Source organism: Phodopus roborovskii, unplaced genomic scaffold (assembly GCF_943737965.1).
Source record: "Phodopus roborovskii unplaced genomic scaffold, PHOROB, whole genome shotgun sequence".
Lineage (NCBI taxonomy): Eukaryota > Metazoa > Chordata > Mammalia > Rodentia > Cricetidae > Phodopus > Phodopus roborovskii.
In genome coordinates, this window is record NW_026125281.1 from 7,300,395 (window position 1) to 7,325,888 (window position 25,494).

Here is a 25,494-nt window from a genome sequence, read left to right on the forward strand (position 1 = left end):
CATGCGGGAAAGCTAATGCTCACCTAACGAGCGCTTAAGATCTGCACAGCACTGGGTGTGCATTCAAGCAGCATAAACTGACATTTTCCCAAGGTGCAGTGGTAGGGTTCTGTTCCTTCCTACTCAATCCAATGAACAACAAAAAAACAGAGAAGCGAGGGAATATTATGAACACAGCATGGTCTTAGGTCTCAGGTGTTTTTGAATACAAACATAATTCCCATAATTGTTTTCCAGACTTTTTAAAAAAGAATTACCTTATAGATTTTGTGTGTATGTGTGTGTGCGTGTGCGCATGTGTGTGTGTGTGTGTGTGTGTGTGGTGTGATGAACCGGTAACTTTGCACATGCTAGGCCAGCACTCTGCCCCTGAGCTCTACCCCAGTGTAGACAGTCTTATGGCAGAATTGCACAGCCTGGCAGAGTGGGCTTTCTCACATCTGAGGAGATACATTCCAAGACTCCTAGTTCTACCTCAAAATGTAGATCAAAACCATAGATATACCATTCTTGTCTCCAGATGCTTGCAGCTTTAGTACACAGTTCCAGCAGTAATCTGTTCTATCATGTTTCACACTCTGTTTACTAATTTTCTGCTTTGGGTCATCCTTAAGTAAAACAGGTGTTGGTTGAAAAAAAGTTCTATGATACCCAGGCAGTAAATTTGATAACCAAGATGTCTGCTAAATTGCTATGGGCAGGTCATGTTTACAGCATGGTTATGCTGGGCAAAGGATGGTTCATGTCCTGTGTGATGAAAATGGTGGATGATAAAAATCTTATAACTTGTTTATTTCTGAAATTTCCCATGTACTATTTCCCTATATATGGCTGACCATGGGTAACTAAAGTTAATGAAACCATGGGGAAGGAAAGTTCTACAGATGGGCAGTATTAGGGGTTGAAAAGTCTTCACTGTCTCTCTTGTACAGTGTAGCAAATGTAGGGTATCTTTGGCATTTGTCCATTAGATGCCAGGCATACACCAGCCCTGTCTCCCAAGTTGGGAAAGCCAGAAATCTCTCCAGAGATGATCAATGCCCCCTGTAGGACAAATCAGTTGAGAACTGATGTTCTAAACAGAGGTGGGCTCTCATCATTATTAGTGTATTGTGTATGGTAAATACGGCAACTGCTCTGAAACAACCAGCTTGAGTATAATTTTCTCATCGGGTATTTCAGCTCAGTTCTACTTAAAATGGAAAGCTGTTAACATACTTTAATTCATTGGCTACTGTGGAAGGATTTAGTTCTTACAGAAGTTAAATATTACCAGGTATCACTAAAAAGCAAAGGCATTTTTAAAATGTCTTTACATTTAGAAATGTAGGTGTTACATTTTTTTTTTTTTTAATCTAGAAAGCGGCTGGCTAAGGACAGTTGAATTCAACGGCTTGTAGATGTAAAAGCTAGTGTTATCTCTTTCCCATATTGTACATAGAAGGACTTTGGCAGAATGTTCTAAAAGTGCTTGGTATGTTAACATAACTTGGCTTCCCAGAGTGGGGCCCCATGAGTCTTATTTTTTTAAAATTATAAATTAGAAACAATCTTGTTTACATATCAATCCTAGTTCCCATTCCCTCCCATTCTTCCTCCCATGCCCCCATCCCATCCACTTTCTGCTCCCCAGGAAGGGATCAAAGCATGTCACATCATTTGGAGCACGGCCTAGGCTCTCTCCCGTGTATCTAGGCTGAGAGAGTATCTCTCCATGTGGAATGGGCTCCCAAAGTCCATTCCTATACTAGGGATAAATACTACCAGAGGGCCTATAGGCTGCCCAGGCCTCCTAATTGAAACTCACATGCAGGGGGCCTAGTTTGGTCTTATGAGCTGTTCTGTAGGTTTCCCCAGCCTGGTCTTGACCCCTTTGCTCATCACTTCTCTCTCTCTGAAACTGAATTCAGTGCTCAGCTGTGGGTGTCTGCTTCCATCAGCTACTGGATGAAGGCTCTAGGATGGCATATAAGGAAGTCATCAATCTCATTATAGGGCGAGGCCATTTAAGGTAGCCTCTCCACTATTGCTTAGATTGTTAGCTAGGGTCATTTACAAGGATTTGTAGATCTCTGGACATTTCCCTAGTGCCAGATTTCTCTTTAAACCTATAATGGCTCCCTCTATTATGGTATCTCTTTTCTTGCTCTCCTCTATTCTTCCCCTGACTCAATTTTCCTGCTTCCCAGTGTCCTCCTTCCCTCTCTTCTTCTCCCCTTCTCTTTCTCCTAACTCCCTTTCCCCTCCCCCTATGCTCCCAATTTGCTCAGGAGTTCTTGTCCCTTTCCCCTTCTCTGGCAGGGGGGAGCAGAGGCATACATTTCTCTCTTAGGGTCCTTCTTATTTCCTAGCTTCTCTGAAGGTGTGGATTGTAGTCTGGTAATACTTTTCTTTACAGCAGGCACAGGCTTAACACATTGTTATTCCAGCACCATGGAGCAGCATCTCCTGGAGCATTGGCTCTCAGGAGGTGAAAGGGCATGTCACTGAGGTTTCCAAACTGGATTTGCAAGTTTAGTTCACACCTGGCTCTATTGCATACTTGCTAGCTGAGTGACTGGGGTCAAGAAACTTATCTCTGTCAACCACTGTCTCTGGCTGCAATTTAGACTGATGTGAAGAATTTAGAAGTGTATTGGTAGATAAGTACTTTTAGTAAGTTATTTTTCAGGACTGTATTGGTAAATGAATAGTTTCAATAAGTTATTTTAAGAGCATAAAACATATGTTAATTAAATGCTCTTTTTCCATTGAAGTCAGTGACACAGAAAAAGCAATCTATTATTTTTCAGTGGAAAATATTATAATGAACATTATAATATTAATTCAGGCATGAAACCATGCCAGGCCTTTGAGATCTTCCAGATCCTTTGTCTTGCAATGATATTCTGGGGCTAGAATTCTCTCTCATCAGTTTACAAATGGAGATGGGCAAGTTGAGAGAGATTACTTAACTTGTTCTCAGGGCTATGTTGGAGGCCTATGGTGGACTCAGCTCACATTTAAAGTTTGATTCTATTTTCACAAATCTATGCTTCTCCTCTACAATACCAAGGTTGTTAAACTAGACGCTAATAACACAGGAAGCCTCAACTAAGCTACATAAATGAAGTTTATCCCTCAGCAGCCCTGGGTATGCTTACTACATTCCACATATAAACACAGAGGCTCAGGGAGTAGAATAGATCATGCAGGTTTATACAGTAGATGAGGCTCGGAGACCCAGTACAAAACCACAAAACTGGCTCTCGTTCCTGAAAGAGAATGCTGGGAGACTCACAGGCGAAAAGGGAAGCCAGAGCTAGACTTAGATGACTTCCCATGCCAGAGGGACTTGTATTCTTTTTCTGAAGGTAATTTTTAAGCAAATACAAAAGCGAGGGAAGCAAGGGGCACAGACCTCCATCCAATCCTTGCCTGTAAAATAAAGAGTTGGACATGTCACCTCACCTCAAAGCTTTTATTCGTCTTAGCTATAGTTTGTGCCATTCTCTTTCCACCCGCCCCCTGGCTTCCTCGTAGATGTAAACAGAACAACTTCTTGGTATAGTGGTCTGCAAGGCTCTGCTAGCTGCAAGTCCTGCCTGACTCTGATACTACTACTTGCCTTCTCTTTCTTGATCCCAGTACTAAGGTTACAAACTTTTCTGTTCTAGAAACTTCTTTATCCAGACCTTTATACTTATTTCCTGTGCTTGAAGTGTTCTGCTCCTGGTCATTATTTAGTGGTTCTTCAAGGGCTCCCTCCAGCGGGGATTCCAGGTCCCTTAGTCCAAAGAGCCCCCCCCCTCCCCATCCCCCAGCCACTCTCTAACTCATTCCTGTGTCATGAGTGTCACAATCATTGGCACTGCTGGAATTCACTTTTCTTTTGCTTGCTTATTGTTCCTTGCTATCTCCACATTCATTCATCATGAGCTTCAAGAAGACTCCGATCAGGTTGACATGGCTGCAGCCCAAAGCAGCATTTGAGATCTTGATAACTGAATGTATTTACCTTAGTTAGCCCAAAAAGTATATGGAAAATACGGTGCAGTTAGTAGGGGCTCAAAAAATACAAATAATAGAATGACAGCTCATACTTAATAAGCTGTGATTATTGACACAATGTCAAACCCTTTCACACATGACATGTCATTTAGTTCTCATTATGATCTTATGACATGAGTACCATTATTATCTTAATTTTACAGATGACATGATGAATTTTAATTCAGAGCTACCTTAGGCTGCATAATAAAACCATACACTTGTGGATGTGTGCTTATGTGTATATATAAAATAATTTTATCAAGGCCATAGCTAGCAAATAAACCCAGATCAAAACCACCCCAATTTTAATATAATGCCATTCTTAAATAGCTTGTTCCTTAGTAAAGTTGCTGTTCTGTTTTTATCTGGATTAATGAAAACACAAAACACTTTCAAATAACTTATGTGTCCTGGGGCTCAGTCTAGGTAAAGTGTTCCAGTACCTAGGATATAAAGAGAGAGAGAGTATGTCTTAGTTAGGGTTGCTATTGCTGTGATGAAACACCATGACCCAAAGCAACTTGGAGGCCATGGACGAGGGATGCTGCCTATCAGCTTGACCCGAGGTTCGCTCAGCCTGCGGTCTTACAGAATCAGGACCACCATTCCACCTCCTCCATCACTCACTAATTAAGAAAATGCCCAACAGCTGGATCTCAGGGAGGCATTTTCTCAATTGAGGCTCCCTCTTCCCAGATAATTCTAGCTGTGTCAAGTTGCCAAAAACAAAACAAAACAAAAAACAAACAAACAACAAACAAACAAACAAAAAACTAGCCAGCAGAGTATGTCTGCTTTGCATGGCTCAGTGTGTGGTACAAAGGATGTACATGTCCCAAATATTCTCCATCCCCCCTCCCCCCAGAAGGAAAATCCAGACAACTGGAGGCTCTCTTTCCCTTTTGCCCAGATGTTTACTTTTAATCTGCTGAATGGTATTTTGTATAGCCCTGGGTAGGATGAACTCTAAAACCATAACTTACTGATGGCTTCAGGTGGCAGGTGACTAATGTGTACTTACTAACTGAATTCATGCAACAACCCTAGTTGGTTATGATTATTCTCACTTCACACAATATTGGGGAGGTGGGTTACAAACAGGTGATTAGATAGTAGTTTCAGATTATACCCCTGCATCACAGAAACTAGAGTGGAGATACCTCTACACATAGAACTCTAGAAACCCTGAGATGTGAATGGCTCTCAGTCTCCATAAAAACTTAACACTAATGACTATGAGATTACCTACGTTTATTAATTATTGCATAAATCATATATATTTCTTTGTAACATATTAACTGTCTATTAACTCTGGTTAATCAAATGCTTTCTTTCTAACTTTGTTTTAAAATTTAAAAATTGTTCAGATACATGATAAAGGCTTTATTATAATAACTGAAGCATGGATTTAATAATTTTATATATAATGTTTTCCTAATCATTCATATATATACATATATGTGTACAAATGTGTATATATATATATATATATATATGCACACATATGTATACACACACATTTCTTCCCTCTAAGAGGACATGAGCACATATTGTTTTTTACTTTTAAAAGCTCAGTGTTAGTCTCTGGTAGACAGTGAATGATGGGAGCATGGGAGGAAAGTCTTCAGTACATTAGAGCTTGACAGTGACTGATTTACATGACTGTGCAAAGCCATCTCCGTCATGAAAACATAGCAGGAAGAAAATGCTACAACCACTGTGATTTGAAAAGGAAACCGATGAGAAATGCAATGCCCGAGACTCTCTTGACCAAAGGTGGACAAGGAAAATTCTGCAGTAGGGGCTCAGCTCCCACTAAGGATTACCAGAGATGATGAAGATTCTCAGAAGCTGCAAAACTGAGTTGGTGGGGTCTGAAGTCTTGAGAGGTGCTTAATCAAAATCTGTACCTGTTCCATGTACACCCAGCAAATCATGCAGGTCTAAGGTCACAGATGGAAGGGACATTCTGTGAACTGCACTTGGTAATGGTCTCAGAAATCTAAAATTTGTGATTGATGCTCCTTTGTCAAATTTTTCCTTTAGCATCAAGTTAAAGACTGATGTATACAGGTAAACACAGTTTTTTGAGTCTTAGAGTAAGAACAAAGAGATCTATACACGCAGCATCTCTGTGTGGCACTGGCTGAAATAAATGCACGTAGATTACCAGAGTACTCAAAATGTCACTTGGTAATTTGTATTTACGCATAGGTTTTAATATATTAGTAATATGACCTCTAGCGCCCCCCCCACCTCACACAAACTGTATCCAGCTCAATTTCAATTCTAAATATTGCGGCCTTGGGTCCACAATAGATTCAAAAGTCTACGAGAACGTCCTCGAAGTCAGGATGGGAAAAAAGAAGTGTTAGGTGAAGGGAAATGTTTGAACATAATACTGAGAAATGTGTAATGTGTCCCGGGGACGCCCCCGGGTCCCTGGAAAGCCAGAGGGTACCTCCACCAGTTCCTTGTTTTTCAACCCGATTCCAAAAGAAAAGAGATTCTTGAGAAGTATTGGTTAAATCCACGTGAGACTGGGGAGCTCGGTGCTTTGGGTTAATTTGTGGGACAAGTGAGAAGCTGGAGGAGGGCGCCCTGGCGGCGAGACCGTGCGGTCTTCCCGCAGCCGGGCAGCAGGGGGCCCCCGGTCTCCCGCTCCCGGCTCGGGGATCCCGGCTCCGGGCGCCTCCGAGACGCTCCCCGCCCAAGGTCAAACTCCGCAGCCGCGTGCGGGCCGCGGCCGGGTGGTCGGGCGATCCCGGGAGGCGGAGAGGGAGGGTGGCACAGGCTGAGCACACAATGGGGCCGGGGCCTTGGGGCGCCGGCGCCCGGGAGGGGTGGAGAGCGCGCGCCTGGCGCAGAGCGGGTCGGACGCCGGAGCGGAGAGCAGCCGGAGGGCGCCCCGCCCCGACCAAGCGGCGGGAGCCCCCGACTACCCCGGCTTCCGCCTGTCACCTCGGTCGGCCACCTCCACCGTCTCCTCCCCTTGCTCAGGTCCGCTCGGTCCCTCCCCTGGGCCGCCCTGAACGCCAAGTTGGCGGGAGCCTATAAAAGCCGGACCGTGCGACCCGCGACGCGTACCGTGAGACCGCTGGAGTGACGACAACTGCTGCTCTGCCCCAAGCACCGGCGCGACCATGTCCCACCACTGGGGATACAGCGGGCGCAACGGTGAGTGCGGAGGCCGCGCGCTCCGGGCCGCGCGCTGCCGGTCTCGGCTCCGGCACCTGTCTAGCGCCCAAGCTCCCCTAGCGCAGCTGGGATGCCTGGGTCTCAGCCGGGTCCCCGCGCTGGGATGTCCCTGGCGCTGTCGAGGATCTGATCTCAAGCCAGCCCCGCCGTACTCGGGGGCCGGGAGGGGCGGCCCAATGCAAGACCGGAGGACAGCATCTATGGGGACCACAGCTGGTCACCTCATACCAACCCAGGCAGGGTTGCACAAAGGTTGTTAGGAATATTTTAGTCGTTAAGTCACAGAAAGAGACGGGGGGATTCTTGCCCCTTTCGTATCAGTCTCTGACACACCTGTGACTAAGATTCCCAGCTCATTTTGTCACGGCATCTTCTGTAGCCGGTTTGAATTTAATTGCTCTGGCTCAAGAGTTTTCCATTTATTTCTCAACTTTCAGTGGCAGCGATGACTGGACGTCTTCCTGGTCACAGACCTAGATGCCTGAGGGGATGAAAGGCGCACCTGGCTCGCGGTTGACTTGTGGGCTTCCTCCTTAGTAGAAAGAATTTTTAAGGAGGTCTGTGTACCTGAGCCTCGATCTGTGTCATTGTACCGTCACCTAGTGTAACACCAGGAGGCATCCGGACCTGCTATAATGCCATAGAGAGAATACATATCTCAAGCCCAGCCGCAAGAGGATGTAATCCCCAGGCGCTTCACATCCCTACCTGTAGTTATGCCCAGTTTTAGTTATTGAATTTGGGCAAAAATACCTCAAAATTTTTAACGTTTGCCGGGAGTTATCTGTTAAGAAGTAGATGTATATGGATTCTAATTTTCACACTGAACTTTATTAGGTAGACTTGAAATATTATTACCCCATGTGACACATAAGGAGACTGAGTCACATTTTGTTTTTGGTTTTTTTTTTTTTTTTTTTTTTGATAATGTTACAGTGCTATTAAGTATCACCTACAAATTTGGAACTGAGTAGACTGTCTCTAGAATTGCTTGTGGCTTCTAGTGGCTAGTGTCTCCTTTCCCACACTGATGACTTCACAAGTGTCTTTTCCCCTCCAGGACCAGAGCACTGGCATAAGGACTTCCCCATTGCCAATGGAGAGCGCCAGTCCCCGGTTGACATTGACACCAAGGCCGCTCAGCATGACCCTAACCTTCAGCCACTGAGTGTATGTTATGATCATGCCGCTTCTAAGAAGATTCTCAACAACGGCCACTCCTTCAACGTTGAGTTTGATGACTCCCAGGATTGTGCAGGTCAGTGTTTAAGAAATACTGTTTTTTTAGCCAAGTTATTTTCCGTCTTAATGAAAAGTTACAGAGACACCTACCTGCAGGAGGCCCCTGCCTCCAGTTTGTTTCTAGAAGCTAAGCTATTCTGACTTTATTTATTTATTTAGGTTAAGTTCCAGATGTAGGCAAATTACATCGGGAGGGGGGTGTTTAATAACTCAATACATGGAGATATGTAGGGCATCAGGCAATGTGTCTGTGAGAAGTCACAGAAAGCTAGACAGTACAGAAACCCGCTAATCCACGGCACTTTTAAACTTTTGAGATTCTCTTAACTTTTACACTTTTAAAACATTTGTCCTCCTGAGTTGATGATGTCTATCTTCAGTGAGTATGACTTTGGTGTCTTCAAGTCAGCAGTGTAGAAAGTGATGAGTCTGATGATTTGAAATGTTGAAGTTTCTGGCAAATTGTCTGCGTCCGAATACTGTGATAAAAGTAGCAGTATCTTATTCAGAAATTTATTCCACAAGTGAAGTTTTCTCAGAGTTGGTTGGCTATGCTTTGGCAGTTACTGAAAAACCCAGTTGCCATAATTTATTTGTAATAGGACCATTGAAAGGAGGCTTTTTTTTCTTTATTTAGAAAGAGGAGACTGATCCCATTTATGCATAGTAGCTGTCTTGATTGCTCCCTGGCTGATTTAATTGCCAGTGTCCTATTTTCCTGAAGGTTTTCCTTTGAAGGTCGCTGAATGAAATGGGCCTGTACATGCATCATGTTTTGATGGTGGTTTGGAGAAGGGGATGTGTTAGAGGTAAAGGACAGAGGAAACAGCTACTGTTGCTGTCAGAATTGGAAGAAATGCCCCGGTACTAAATACTGACATGTATATGATGTGTAGTTAAAGGATTATAATCAGGTTGGCCATTATGTTTCAGTAGCAACAGAGAAATCTCAAATACTTTACACAGAATCAACAATTGAAGAGAGGTGTGTTTATTGGGGGGTGAGCAAATATACATAAGGCAGCAGGCCCAGAGAAAAGGGGGAGGAAAAGGGGAGATTCAGAATGCCAAAAAGAAAAAAAATCTAGTCTCTTCTTGAGGGCAGGGAAAGCCTCTGAAGGACTGGGTTGGTCAGTTTGAAGAAAGCTAGGATGGTTGATTGACCCACAGCTGTTGTATGGAATGTCCTGAGCAGCCCTAGGAACTTGTTGAGTCAGTCTGGCAGCAGGGGTCTGCTGGTGGGAGACCGAGCCTTTGTTTTAAGCTTTTATCAAAAGTCATGAGGGTGCTGAAGCTGGCTATCTTGGAAATTCTCCACCTCCATTACTTAGCTATGGCCCCCTCTCCATCTGCCTTACCAGGGGTGTTTCTGTCAACATAGCTAACGTCAGTTCATGCCTCATAAGATAAGGGTCAGGAGGGCAGTTGAGGCCTGATTCCTTTCTTGTGTCCTCAGAATCCGGAGTGTACTAAAGATTTCTAAAGTAAAAGGATATTGAAACAATAGGCTTTAATTGTAACCTCAATATATGCAAAACTAAACTGTTCAAGGAACTGTGGGCTCTTGTTATGGAATCCAAAGGGTCATTGAAATTGATCCTCTGGTTTCAGAATTCTCAGAGGAGAGTTTAAGACCCTTGCACAGAAACAGTCAGCATGGAAGTGTGTGTGGGAGGGGGGTAGGGGTGTGTCTGACGAGATAAATGAGGTGTTAGGGGGCACAAGCCAGGGTTTCAGAACTTTTGGAGGATATGGTAAGGGGGATGGTTTCATAGCCAGAGCTGAAACCAAACTCAGGAATTCCCAGGCAGCAGGCAGGGGGTGGGGGTGGGGGAGGGACAGGATTTGTGGCTACCAATACTTCTTTTGATTTCAACTTACTCCCCAGGTGGGAAATCCTAGCATTTGGAAATCTGTTAGCTAAGTATTCACAGACAATGTCCTCAGTTGGGTGTCTGTCACTATCTGTGAAAAGTGAAGGCTGTCACTTAGGTACTTGCAAAAATGATGTTGTCCTAGAATTAGAGGAATACAAAGAGGCTTAGGAGTCCGCATGAAACCTCGGTAAAGAGTTTCCCCCAGTAAAAACGGTTCATTCAGAGGACTAAAGGCCTGGGGTGGATAGAAGGGACTCCAGCAAAAGGAATTACGAAGCTCCAGGGGGTTAAGGAGAGAACAGGATGTGTGTCTTTGAGCCCTAGATAGCAGAAAGGTCTTGGAAAACAAGGGTCAGTGCAGATAAGAGGGAATTGCTCTCCCTTACCCATGAAAGGCTGCTTTGTAATTGTCCCGTTGTCCCTATCTCTTTCATTGACTTTGGTGAAACAAGAACCTAGAATGTATTAAAATGTTGATATAAAAGGAAAACCCACTTACAGAATAAGTTAAAAAGTATTACGCCACATGAAAACATACTCTTTGGGTTTTCTTTTTGGCGATTCTTAGATTCTCAAAAGTAGAACAAGCAGGGTGGTGGTGCTGTAGTCAAAGAGAAACATTTGCTGAGGCTTGCTCTTCCCTACACCACATTCCTGGTAACATTAACTAGTGGTCTTTAACATATATATATATATGGATTCTTTGTTGGGCTGTTTTTAATTTCTTATTTTCTAAGTTTAAATGCAGTGGCCATTTACCTCCCACCCCCACCCCAACTGCTGCGTTGAGATCCCGGCCTTCTAGAATTAGATCTTGACTTTTGGCCTAGCAGTATGTTCTGAATGTTACCTTACACACAGACTTCAGTACCAGTTGTCAGAAACTGAGCTAGCTGAGTTTGAGGTTGTGTTTATTTACCTGGAGGTAATTCTTTTAACACATGGTATTAATAGGTCTTAATCTGATGCTCACACTAAAGTTTTCAAAATTCCTTTAAAGCCAGTAATCTTAAATTAATGAAAACTTGCTAATAATCCTTTTAAATTCTTTTAAAAAGTCTTATGAAGGAATAACCTCGGCTTGAGATGGATTCCTTCCAGCTTTTTCTGGTACAAAAGGAATCAAAGCATTAACCATTGCTAACTTATTAACTCTTGTTAATAAGATTAAAAAACTCTGCTTTACTGCAACGTTGCAGAAGAATATTGAGAGAAATGTTGGAATTATTGATTCAGCTCACACATCATAATCATCCCAGTTAGCTCTCTGTTTTTAAAAACAGAAACAATGTTTATTTGTTTATGCTAGTTGAAGAAGGAAGCTGAGCCTGTATGCCTTTGAAGCTGAGCATTGTCTGGATAACATAATTGGGCTTTGTACCTGGGTTCTGTTTAACTTTGCAGGGACTTAATTTTGAAGCTGTAAATTTACCTTCCACAAGCTATCATAAGCAGCCAAGGAAGGTCTCTCTATGACCTTGGTTAGTGATGCCAGCAGAATCTCTAATACTTAGGACCCTGACCAATGTTTCTTAAGCACAGTGAGTAGTGAAACTCTCCTAAAAAGGGTCAGGTTTAAGCCTAAATAATCCCTATATAGTTTACACTAAAACACTTGATTTTTTTCACTGTGCTACTCTAACGAAGTTGAGAGCTAAATGTTTCATTGTTTAGAAGAAATGGAATGTGAATACCCTTCTCAGATAATGCTTGTACGAATATAGCCCTGGGATGATGTGGTGCTGTCAATGGAAAAGTATGCATAGTTTAATGAGGAGTAAAAATGGCAAGCATGAATTTAAAAATTTCAGAGTATTTGGAGAAAAATTTTCAGGTATTAACACTGACAAGTTATCTGTGGAAAGTTCTTATTTGTATGACTGAACAGGAAATCACTAAATGTTGTTTTATGAAAAACACAGTGAGGGTTGTTTACTTGTTATTTGGGATTAAGGGTGATTATTTACCCCAGTGGTCTTTAGTTTGTGGTCCGATTACATCTTAATTAGTCACTATTGAGTGACTAGGGAGGAAAACAGTGAAAAATGGTAAATTTTCAGTTATTTTATATGGATTTCTAATTGATTTACGTAGTATAGAATCTCCTATTTTCAACAAAAAGTTTAATAATTCAGTATTCAGTATATAAGAACACATTATATAGTGTTTTGTAGTAATTATGCCGTGTTTAACTGATGACAGCAGCAAAAGATAAAATTGGGACACGTTCTGGTTTAAGAGTTGAAACTTAAATTAAAAATTCAAAATCCTGAATATACAAGTATAGAAAGCCCCATTTCTTAATCTACTGCCTGGTGGAGCAAGTTTCTGTGACACAGGAAAAGCTTGGACCCTGTGGAACATACCCCCACCATATTTGGATTTTTAAAGATAATAATCATATAGCTAGTAATTTCTATTACATAGAAGAATATTTTAGCAAAAGAAAAGCAGGTTTTATTATGAACCAAGACAGTTTTAAAAATAGTATATAGCAGTCAAAATAAATATATGTATTTAAGAATATAGTGTGAGCTATATTAACTAAAGTGTTGTAGTTTTTTATTTCTTAGAAGAAGTAATACATGCTGTGTCTATCCAAGATAAAGTCATTGTAAGATTCTAATAGTGTTTTCCAAAGATTTAATCAACTAAACTCCATGTTAACAATTTCTGAAACAGAACTGCTGCTTCTTGTAGCAATTTAATTGTAAAGATTTAATAACCTTTTCTAATTATAGTGGACTTCTAATCTGCATAGCAACAAATTTTATTTTAATGTAGGCTAAAACAGCTGTTTAGTGCTAAAGATTACCACTGGGTATATTTAATCTTTTAATCCTGTCTTCTAGTGTTCACAAAGCCTTTTAAAGTAAAAGTGTATATGAACTCAAAACAGTTCTATTTAAAATATTTCCTAAAACAAGTGAAAGATGGTGCAATTTCAAGGTCTGAAAAGGAGGGAATAAGAAATAGTGGGAAAATACGTTCCCTTTGAAATAAGAGGGTTGTTTTGATTCTCCTGGGGAAAGCTGATCAGTGATGGCTGATACTTATGGTAGGTTCATTGAATTGGATTTGCCCCTTGGCTTATCTAACTACACTCTACATAACATTTGCTGCATATGGTTGGTCAATTGATTGTGAGCTTTGAGGAGTCGGTGTACAGAATTTTTTTTCCGGGCACTAAATTGCTTCATAAAGATGACTTCATTGTTAAGTGTGTGTGTTTGGTGGTATATGCCTGGTCTTATTGTAGTTTGTTATACCAGATTTGGTTGATGTCCCTGGGAAGCCTGCTCTTGTCTGAGGGGAGGTGGGAGTCGGGTATGTGTCAGGGAGGTGGATCTGTGAGAGAGGAGATCCTGGGAGCAGGGGAGAATAACAGGGTGTAATATATGAGAGAAAAATTAAAAGCGAATAAAGGGTATTCTTTGTGGGGAAAAAAAAAACTAGTATAGGGGCCTGGGCTTGATCCTTTCCTTGCAGTCTCATCAGATAAATAAACATAGTAGCTTTTGTGCTTCAAGGGACATGATCTTAGCACAGTACATATGGATTCAGATTTCTCCAAATGCATAAAATAACAGACACCATTCATAATTCACTCTGTTTTCTTTCCTCTTATCCTCTCTTGGCCTATCAGAAGAGTGAGCAGCCAGTGATTGCATAGTTGCTGTAGAAAGGCCACACTGCACATCAATGTCACCTTTCTTTGAATAGATGAACAGGTCTTGCTACCAGCCGAACATATTTAAGTGAAATGAAGCAAATGAAATGTATTGTACAGGTTTAGCCCCTGTGTTTTACAAAGCCACTGTGTATTTAAGTTCATTATTTTATAAGATATGGTCGAAGGACAATAAAATGTACCTAAAGCAATAGATGCTTTCAACCCAGGGAAATAACAGTGGAACTGAGTCACTTTGAAAACATTTAACTAGATTGTTTAAATGACATAGATACATACAAGTTTCAGTTTGTTTGCGTCCACTGTAATCCTCTTTTGAGACACATTTGTCAAATACCTATGAATAGAGGATTCCAAGCGTGAGGCCTCTAGAATGACTTATTGACTAAAACAAAGTTAACTCCAGGACAGAGAATTTGGAATAGTTTCTATAGTGAGAATTGTAGCTTCTGGAAATGCAGTGCACTGTGCACTGCACAAAGAGATGGTGGGCAGGTTATTATTAATGAAATAAATAATCTGGTTACAGAAATCACAGATTAAGAAGTCCCAGAGGTTTGATACAGATTTTTAGGGACAAAGCCAGTTAGTGTAAACACAGTCAAATTTTATAATATTTTGAATTTTTTCACATGGGAAGGCAGATCTTTGGGTCCCTGGTACATCACATCTCTGTTCAGACCTGAGAGCTCGGCAAAGATAGACAAGGTGTCCATCCATCAGCTAGCACATAGGAAAATAAAACACAGTTGAAATAATTATGGTTAGTACTCTGTACTAAACCCGATGGGATCTAATTTCTCTCTCTGTGTGTGTGGTGGGGTTCTACAGAGACATTACATACATGTTTTGTAATTCCAGTGCTGAAAGGGGGACCCCTCAGTGGCACCTACAGATTGGTCCAGTTTCATTTTCACTGGGGCTCATCTGATGGGCATGGCTCTGAGCACACTGTGGACAACACAAAATATGCTGCAGAGGTAAGATCATTTCTTTGTTACAGAGAAAAGCCTATTTTGCATTAACTTCCAAAGCTTAGTTTTATAAGCCCAATACTTACCAAGTGAATTCATGACCTCTTTGCAAAAGGACCTTCACATTGGTTTCTTAGGTGCTTCGTTACTATCCAGTTAAGACTGTCAGAACAGATCAAGTTTATTTTCTTGAATCCACAAATAAAATCTATACCTTTTCTCAATATCTTTGTCTTAGAGTTATTCCTAAAGTGATGTGCTGTTATAACAAGTATAACTAGATTAAATCAAGGTTTTTTTTTCCCCCATAGAATTATCCATATTTTCTCCTTAATAACCTAGCTCTAAAGGAAAGAGTAGTTGTGAGATAAAATCTGTTGCCTTTTATCATGTGAATCATTATTTACTGTGGTTTTTCTCCCATGACTTTAGCTTCACTTGGTTCACTGGAACACCAAATATGGTGATTTTGGGAAAGCTGTGCAGCATCCAGATGGACTGGCTGTTTTGGGTATTTTTTTGAAGGTTAGTTAATGACCCAATTCTTTGTTTTTCAGTGTTCAAGAATGATTGACCAGACAGAATATTCGTAACAAGGAAAACATTGTATTAAAATGCTGAGGAAATGCTTTTGGCACGAAAGTATATGCAGGCCCAATTCTCCCTCTACTGCTCCATTCTTTCCATATGGATATCTGAGACACTTTGAGTGTGTCACTTAGAAACCAGTTAGATATTAATGTGAAGAAAAGACAGAGGTAAACTGAATGACCAGTAGGATGTGATTTGCTTTAGTAAAACTTTCAGCTAAGGTTACTACTCTATTAGTTTAGGATAGATAACATTAAAGTGAGATCAAGTTGTAGTGCAGTGGTGGTGGCGTTCTAGGACAGGGACTCAGTGCTGGCAAATCTCAGGAACTGTGGGATCTTAGAATTGAGCTGCCCCTAACAAGTTGGAAACGGGAGTATAGAATACTCTGGGATGAGTAGAGTCCCATGAATGCTAAGGAGGAAGCTGTAGGAGCTCATGAAGCTCATTTAAGGGATGATTATCCAAAGATAGCAGAAAGAGAAAGATGATAAAACTGCTCAGGATACAATCCTGAGAAACTGTTAAAGCAAGGCCTTCAAGCCCTGAGGACATGGTCACTAATGACTGAAAGGAAACACAGAAGTCAAGAAATAGGAAGGGTAGAGGGTGTGGGAAAGCAACAGGAGAATTTGTATAAGGAGAGATAGGCAAGAACATGAGCTCCTTCAAAGGCATCAACTGAGGTCAGCCCTTGAGCTCTTTCTTTCAGCTTAGCAGTTGAAGGTGATAGGGGACACCGGACAAGGTAATTCAGCGGAGCAAGTTACAGAAGCAGAAGTAGGCTAAAAATTCAGTAACAGCCATGCTGTAAGTTTTCACAAGTCACAGATGATGTGTGGCATGACTAAGGAATTTAAGAAATCTCTTCTTCCTCCTTCTCTTTCTCCTCTTCCTCTTTCTCTTCTTCTGAAATTTTATGGGATAGCGTTGCTCAAATTAAATTGGTGAGTGCCAACTGACTCATAAAGTCTTTTAAACCCCTGCTTTTCTGCAGATCGGACCTGCTACAAAAGGTCTTCAGAAAGTTCTTGATGCACTGGAGTCCATTAAAACAAAGGTAACTCTTTCTAATACTCTAGATTTTAAAATAGTCTTTTGATGAGAATGAATAGTCTTACTGATGTTTGGTGATGTTATTGGTATTTGGATGAACAGTTCAGTGAAAGCTAATACTTGCTTATACATAATGATATTTTTCCTTCTGCAAGTGGATTCTAATTCTGCTAGTTTGGGTTGTAATGGTTTTCTATTAGAAGAACACATATGTGAGAACCAGAGGACATCAAGGAGCCAGAAACAAACCATTCAGAGACTCACACAGAAGAGCTTGTGGGAGGCTTGCTATGCTGTGGTCTCTATGCTAATCTATGAGATTGAGCGATGTATGAAGTAGACAAGCCTGCACCATGGAGATGCTCATCTACCCTATGCTTAAGCCTTCTCTGTGCAGCATGGATGTGCTGAGATTTTGTGGCGTCTGCTTATGTACAGCATTCACTTGCAGTGACTGGCTATCCCTGTGGCAGGCTGGCTGCACAAAGCTCATCCTCAAACAATGACCACCCTTTTAAATGTACACCCTTTGCACCTAATCCGTCTTCCTCATGGTCCTATCTCCTCTCCCAACTGCTAATCATTCTTAGTTCCCTTCATTTATTCTTATTATGTCAATTCATCTTTGCAGCTACCTTAAACCGTAGTGTGGAACCTCACATTCCCGCCCAGTCACTGCTTTGAAAGTGCTATGTTCAGAGATGGACATGATGCTTTAATGTAGCTGTGAAATATCAAAGCAAAATTATCACCTTACTATCAAAGATCCTTTATTTATCCTAACATTGCAACCTAATTATACTTACCATTTTAGTGGTAATGATATAACTTTAAATAAATGCCAGATATGATCAGTTAAGGGCAATGGAAAACTTAAGTAATGTTTTGGATGACAAGATGAAACATAATTAATTTTTCATGCTCTCACTGTTTCCAAGTGAAGTGCCTTGTGTTAGTTTATTTTGTTTGTCAATAAGCCTGGAACCTCTGTACAAAAGATTTCCAGGGAGAACTGAGTAGACCTGTGCATGACAGCCTCCTTCCTACAATGGATCAGGTGTTGACTATCTTCTGTGCATTTGCAATGCAGGGGAAGAGCTCAGCCTTCACTAACTTTGATCCCCGATCCCTTCTTCCTGGAAACTTGGACTTCTGGACATACCCTGGCTCTTTGACCACTCCGCCTCTGCTGGAATGTGTGACCTGGATTGTGCTTAAGGAACCCATTACTGTCAGCAGTGAGCAGGTTGGTTTTCTAGGGATAGCCCTCATTATAGCAGAAAAGCTGTCCTTCCCAGTCAGTCCTGGGATATAATCCTCCTGTGACTTGTCACCCAGTGGCTAATGTCACAGAAGTGCTTAGCATTCATAAAGATTTTCTGTCATTGCCAGCACCCTAGGCAGTTCTGAGGCAGTTTGTTTAATCTGTGCTTGTTATTGTGAGGATTACATGAGAATGATGTCTGATTATTAATGTATTCCTTTTTGACAGCTAGGAGGAAATAGAGGCTTTGAAAAATGATTTCAGATTGAAGGTTATATAGATATCAGTGATGATTCCCAGCCTCCTGCTCACTGATGCAAGAGCTTAGCCAAATCTTGTGCATGTGGGGTGCACTTCCAAATCCTGACCAAGAAGGAGTTTTGGCTTGGAGAAAAAGTATCTCTCAAAATTACCTACCCTAACTTGCTTCAGAGGCTTAAACAAGATATTCTTACATTTCCTGAGCAATTTGTGATGTACAAGGGCTCAATATAGCCCCAAGTCACCCATGAGCACCCATGTCAAAAATCACAAATGGGTTTTTCCCTTGGTTTCCTCAGCGTATGCTCAGATGTGGAACACAGACATTTCTTGAGCATCACAAAGAATCAGATCCTGGTAACATAAAGGACAACTGTGGTCAGTTTTGAAGTGACAGTTATTTGAGTAACTGTATAATTTAAATCTGAGAACTTTTGAAATCTTGAGAGTTCAGACATGCAATATGCAAGAGAGATCACATTGCCAGACTTTCTTATTTTGCTGTCTGGAATTTGCTGATAAACTTGTAAGCACAGGAAAATGGAAGTGCATTCCACCCAGTTCCTTGGGCAGCACCAGGTATGGTTGGGAACATATTTTCTTTTCTGTGTTCTCCTTTAGAATATTAATGTATTAATGTTAAGGATAGTTCACACCTGTCCTTTGAGGAAATCAATATACAACTAGAAACTCCCATGTAGAATAATCAAAGTGGGCCACACAATGGTATGCTTGGCTGGTATGTGGCTTGAAAATTAAACTGAGAGTTTTAACAGTTGAGCAAGCATCCTGAAGTAGCACGGGGAAAAGATTAAAATGCCACTTCTTGTTGATGTGGTGCTTGAGATATGGCACAAAACATCAGCATTCTTCTTATTTCTCCACTAAGAACAACTTGGTATATTTCAAAGTCTGCTATCAATAGTTGCTTTGACAGATATATATATATATATATATATTGTCTGCACACATTCTAGTGCCAAATACAGATAAGTATGGGCAATGATTTTTCCCTTTACTATAGAAAATGGTGCTAAACTACAAATATGAATTGGGTGTTTTGGCAGGATTCTGTAGTAAGGGCACATTTGCATGTCTTGGACCATAGGGTCTGGAGGTCTTGTCCGTCTCAGCTCAGAGCCACAGCTCTGGTTCTTCCTCCAAGATTACCCTTCTCTTTACTCTGCTTCCTGGCTCTACAACCTCGGTGGCTGAAACAAACATTTGAGTATCACAACCAAGGCATACCCACTTCTGGGGAAGCGTTCCTCTGGTTCCCTGTGACAGAGAAGCCTTGTTCTAAAGATCGAAGACGCCCAGCAAATCTTCACACCTCTATGACTAACACTGTGCTCCTTCTTCATTTCTAAGTTAGACTCTAGCAAAAGAAAGAGTTACCATGAAAGATTAAGACTTACAGATTTACCTATTGTGGCTTCCAAGGAGAACAGATGTTGGTTTATGAGAAAATATGAGAGCTGGCAACAGTTGGTAGACGAACAACATAAGCAATCTATTAGATTCTGATGCCTTACTTTTCTATGCACAGCCTTCTAAAATGATGAGTTAAATTTACCAATATTCGAAAATGTGAGTGATGCAAAGGGGCCATAAGTGGACTAACTGTACCAACTTGATTTAAAAGAAAGAAAGAAAGAAAGAAAGAAAGAAAGAAAGAAAGAAAGAGGAAAGAAGAAAGCTTCAGGACTGAGGAGATGGCTTAGTCAGTCTCTGAGTGCTTATCTCAGGGCCCTTAGGACTGAGTTCAAACTCCACAGAGCCTGCGAAAAAGCTCCGTGTGTGGGTGTTAATTTGTAATCCCAATGTTAGAGAAATGAGGACTGATGTATCCTTGGGGCCTAAAGGCTAGTCAGCCTCCCCTACAGGCAAGCTCCAGGCCAATGAAAGAACTTACTCAACAACATTCATGGTTGAGCTCTGGCTTCCACACTCATGTACACAGGAGTGTGCATGTATACCCTGAACACACAAACACCCCCCACCCCCCACCCCCACCCAGTGCTGTGGTGCAAGTTTTAAGTAGAACTTACCACATTTGAGTGTGTCTGTGTCTATGTTAAACCAGGAGGCAAAAACAGACTCAGAGGAGACTAAAACTCAGCCAGTTCCCAGGGGCAGAGACTTGGAATCCCAGTGCAGTCTCAGTGTCTAAGCAGAGATACCAGCTAGAAGGTCTAGAAGGTCTCTGCTGGGAGCTGGTAGGCCTGGCCCTTTACATACTCAACCACTTGCTGGACTTTGTCTCCTCTGAGACAGAAAACGAAATTTTAATAATTGTCATTGTCAGAGGTATTGATTTACAGACTTGTGATGTTTGATTTAACAGGAAAACAAGAAAAGCAAGCTCACAAAAAAGACTCAAATGGCTTTGTATAGTGTATATAAATAGATTTTCATGAAAGAATACTTCCATAAGCTCTCTACATGCAATATGTAACTACTTCAGATTCATGCCAATATGGATAGGCGGCTGCATTTATATTTTTTAAATCGATTTTTCTTTCCTTTGTGTGTGTGTGTGTGTGTAGCTCTGTAGATCTGGCTGAACTCCAGCTCAGAGTCTTGCTTGCCTCTGCATGCTGGGATTAAAGGCTTGTGACACTAAGTGCCAAGCTCTTGAGGAGGCATCATCTGAAGATAAAACCTGCCACTTAAGTATGTATTATTGTGACACTAATTATTTAAAAACTTCATTGCGCCTTTAGATATCTCAGTTCCGTAAGCTGAACTTCAACTCAGAGGGGGAACCTGAAGAACTGATGGTGGACAACTGGCGCCCTGCTCAGCCACTGAAGAACAGGAAGATCAAAGCATCCTTCAAATAAGATGGCCCAGGAGCGGGCGTTCAAACAACATAAGTGCGGCCCGCCTCTCTGTAGCTAAGCACAATTCTACCTTGGTGATTCAGATCCTGCCTCTGTGTCTGGTATTGTAGGCCTTCCATCTCTCACCTCTTGTGCTTACTAATAAAATGTGAAGAACAAGACCCAGGTGTCTCAAGTGGTGGTAGTGTGTAGCAGATTGGTGATTGGCTTGTGACATACCTTCCCAGTCATAACAGTCCAATACAAAGGGCAGAAATGGCCCCTTGCCTTCCCACCCATAGGATAATGAGTACTCAGGCCCATTTGCTAAAATGCTATTTTTAAAACTTAGGAAAGTGGAATGATTGATTACAAGTCCATATCATGAGGCAAACTGAGGCAATTTAAGCAAATCAGGTAAAATAGTCATAGTTTTATGATTATAAATTAGGTAAATGTTCACTCTTCCAAGATGTTATATTAAAGAAAAACTTTTAAAACGCTTATATATTTGTAGCAATGTTATCTTAAATGTGAATTATGATGTAACTTAGTGACTTTTGAATTTTAGAGATGTAAATGAAGATGTAAAAACTGGAGTTGTGATACAGAGTATATTTCCCTTCCATAACATATCATAACTTAATGGATAATGTATTTTAGATATATTCTCTAATAAAAAATCAGAATTCTATTCTGGGTTGCCGTATTGTACTTGTTACAGGGCAGAAGTGGAAGAAAATTCAGTGTTTATGGTCAGCCATCACAACTGGCTTACAGTTGAAGAAAAACATCCCTGGAGCCAGTCAGTGTTTGCCAGCTCTGCTTTGGGTGCTTTTTGAGCACTTGTGTGATCCTGTCACATTCATTTTGCAAGAGATTTAGGACAGACTGTGTTGAATCTTACATGGAGGAAGGGGCGCCCCACCCCAATCTATAGCTGCTCATTGGAAATAAAGCCCTTGTGTTTTAAGTATGATACTTGGGATTCAGACTGAGTGTGAGAACAGCAAACGGTATCTACTGTATCTACTGCAGACAGGGAAAAGTAACAGTCTATCACTCTCATCTCTGTTCTGCATTTAGTCTTCTACCTTGACCATGGGAAGTTTGGCTATGAGTTATTCTGCAATTCCAAATTTAGCATGCCCTGGACTCTATACTTAATATACAATGCCCATCCTACCATTTTGGACAGAAAAGTTTTTTTTCCTCCCTTCTCTGTTAACTGTTCCTTAAGCTTTATTCAAGTTTTACGTAGGAGCCTCTCTGGTCCTGGGACAAAAGAGAATGGTGTCTAGGCAGGTAGGTCCTCATTTGCTTCACACAATGCTCATTTCTCACCTCCAGATTTCCTCAGGATCTCATTGTCTGTAGTCTCTGTTCAGTGGAAGGTAGCTGGAAGCTATGTTAAAAAAAAAAAAAAAAAACTGCATCCTAATCAGGTGTAAGCCATTTCTCCAAGGTTCTTAATTCCCCACTCATACAAGGCATCATAAATGGTGCTTACAGTCGAGGGACTGCTCCTCGGTTGGGTCAGGTGGCTTCAGGGTCCCACAGATCCCTGCCATGGAGTAATTGGTTTGTGCTTGTCACAGCTTGATTCCCAATTGCATCTTCCCTGGCATTTGGAGACACCTTTAGTTGAACACTGATCATTGCCATTAGCTCTAATTGCAGTCTCGTGCTCTGTTCCAAAGACTGAAGGAAGTGCTCAGAGACACAGAAACAGTAAGAGGGAAGGAGGGACCTGTCACTTGCCAAGGGTCGCACAAGGACAGCCTTTCTCGTCTGAACAAAGGACCAGGACCCTGCTTTACTTTGCCTCAATGCTGAGGTCTGTGGAGAAGCCAAGGGCCCAAGACCATTAGTCATTGGTGTCTTTGCCTGCTTCCTTTTGCTTTTGTGACCAGAGTCAGGGAAGGATGGCTATCTCTTCTTCTTCTACATTGGCTTCCCATCTACCCTTCTATTTTGTTTCTTTCTTAAAGCAATACATACTTGGACCATTTCTCAAGCACATAACAGATACAAGATACAAAAAAAAAAAAAAAAAAAAAAAAAAAAGCCAAAGACCCACAAACCTACTTCACTACAAGGATAAAAAAAAGCCAAAGACCCACAAACCTACTTCACTACAAGGATAAAAAAAAAGCCAAAGACCCACAAACCTACTTCACTACAAGGATAAAAAAAAAGCCAAAGACCCACAAACCTACTTCACTACAAGGATAATGTATCAGAGATTATTTCCAGATTAGTCTCCACATGACTATGGTGTCTTCAGCCCACTTGGTGATCTAGAAGCAATTTAACCTGTATCCCTGAACCCTTCCCCTCATCCTCTCTTAATAACCATCTTTCCTTTCTGTTTGAGAAAAGATACCAGGGTAGTTTAGATCTAGGCTGTCCCTCAAAGGTTGTTCGCACTGTGACACTAGTGGGAGATGATGCAAACTTAAAGGTGGGGCAGGTATGAGATCCTGTGTCACAGTGGGAACTTAGTATTTTCCTCTCACACTCTTTGTCTCTCATCTGTCACAACGGGAGCAGCTTTCTCCCCCAAATGCTCCTCTATGACATCTTGCCTTATAATATGTTCAGAGCCATTGAGGGGAGGAAGTCAACTAATCATGACTGGAAATCTCTGCAACTGTAATGTAAGTAAATTTTTCTTTTAAAGTGGTGTGTTCAATAGCACAGACACTGAGATCTGAAACTGAGAAGCTTCTGTAAGGCAAAGGACACAGTCAACAAGATAAAATAGCAGCCCACAGGATGGGAAAAAATCCTTACCAACCCCATATCTGACATAAGGCTGATTTCCAAAATATACAAGGAACTTGAGAAGCTAGTAACCAAAACACCAAATAATCCGATTAAAAAAGTGGGGTACAGAACTAAATAGAGAATTCTGAGTAGAAGAATCTAAAATGGCTGAAAGACACTTAAGAAAGTGCTCAATGTCCTTAGCCATCAGGGAAATGAGTCTTATATTTGCATTGTTTCCAGTTTAAGAAAGCTGAATCTTGTCATTCTCTGAGAACCCATGGAATACTCACTGGACTGTGGAATACTTAACTCAAGTCATAGCAGTGTTATTTGTAATAGCCAAAACCTGGAAGCAACCTAATTATCCCTCAACTGAAGAATGGATAAAGAAAATGTGGTACATTTTCACAATGGAGAACTTTTCAGCAGAAAAAAAACAATGAAATCTTGAAATTTTCAGGCAAACAGATGGAACTAAGAAACCATCCTGAGTGAGATAACCCAGTCACAAAAAGACAAACACGGTATGTACTCATTCGTATATGGATTTTAGACAAAACATAGGACTACCAGCCTACAATCCACACCTCCAGAAAAGCTAGGAAACAAGGAGGACCCTAAGAGACGGGGAAAGGGACAAGATCTGAGAAAATTGGGAACATGGCCGAAGGGGAGAGGGAGTTAGGAGAAAAAGGAGGGGCGAGGAGGACACGAGGGAGCAGGAAGATTGAGTCAGGGGAAGAATAGAGGAGAGCAAGAAAAGAAATACCACAATAGAGGGAGCCATGATAGGTTTAAAGAGAAATCTGGCACTAGGGAAATGTCCAGAGACCTACAAGGATGACCTCAACAACTAACTAAGCAATAGTGGCTACCTTAAATGCCCTTCCTCTATAATGAGATTGATGACTACCTCATCCTTAGAGCCTTCAACCAGTAGCTGATGGAAGCAGAAAAAGAGCCACAACTAAACACTGAGCTGAACTCCTAGGATCCAGTTGCAGAGAGGGAGGAGTGATGAGCAAAGGGGTCAAGACCAGTCTGGAGAAACCCACAGAAACAGTTGACCTGAACAAGGGGGAGCTCATGGCTCCCAGTCTGATAGCTGGGAAACCAGCTAGACTGACCCAGACTCCCTCTGTGTGGGTGTTAGTTAGGAGGACTGGGCAGTCTATGGGGCCTCTGGTAGTGGATCAGTGTTTATCCCTATCATATGAGTGAACTTTGGGAGCCTCTTCCACATAGAGGTATAGTCTCTCAGCCTAGACACATGGGGGAGGGCCTAATCCTTGCCCCAAATAATATAACAGACTTTGAAGACTTCCCATGGAAGCCTCACCCTCCCTGGGGAGCAGAAAGGGAATGGCATGGGGGTTGGGAGGTACAGGGAAGGAGGGGAGGGTGAGGGAACTGAAATTGACATGTAAAACAAGCTTGTTTCAAATTAAAAAAAATAAATTTCCAGGTCAAAAAAAATTTTAGATTTGATTGTTAAAATTCTTTATGTAAAGTTGATACAAACTCATTTAGTCCATTGTCCTGGCTAGCCATTGTTGACTTGACACAGCCAAGAGTCATCTGAGAAGAAAATTCCCACAAAAAAAAAAAAAAAAAAAAAAAAAAGGATTCTGCCCCCAAAGAATTTTCCATGAATAAGTGAGCCTGCTGCTGGACAGACTTACTTCCTGTATGTGTTGGTTTGGAGACTGCA

General features: G+C 41.4%; 1 protein-coding gene across 1 annotated transcript; it reads left to right on the plus strand.

The window, feature by feature from the left end:
* The first annotated feature begins 7,089 nt into the window (after window positions 1-7,089).
* Ca2 (carbonic anhydrase 2) lies at window positions 7,090-21,193 on the plus strand. Its single transcript, XM_051196898.1, has 7 exons — window positions 7,090-7,209; window positions 8,291-8,488; window positions 14,902-15,020; window positions 15,447-15,539; window positions 16,603-16,665; window positions 17,752-17,907; window positions 20,913-21,193. The coding sequence occupies exons 1-7, from the start codon at window positions 7,176-7,178 to the stop codon at window positions 21,030-21,032; spliced, it is 783 nt and encodes a 260-aa protein (XP_051052855.1). The 5' UTR covers window positions 7,090-7,175; the 3' UTR covers window positions 21,033-21,193.
* Window positions 21,194-25,494: the final 4,301 nt, after the last annotated feature.

Coding starts and splice junctions, on each gene's coding strand:
- Ca2 (XM_051196898.1), top strand. CDS start 7,176: ATGTCCCACCACTGGGGATACAGCGGGCGCAACG. Junction 15,540..16,602: donor TTTTGGGTATTTTTTTGAAG/GTTAGTTAATGA, acceptor GCTTTTCTGCAG/ATCGGACCTGCTACAAAAGG. Junction 16,666..17,751: donor TGGAGTCCATTAAAACAAAG/GTAACTCTTTCT, acceptor TTTGCAATGCAG/GGGAAGAGCTCAGCCTTCAC.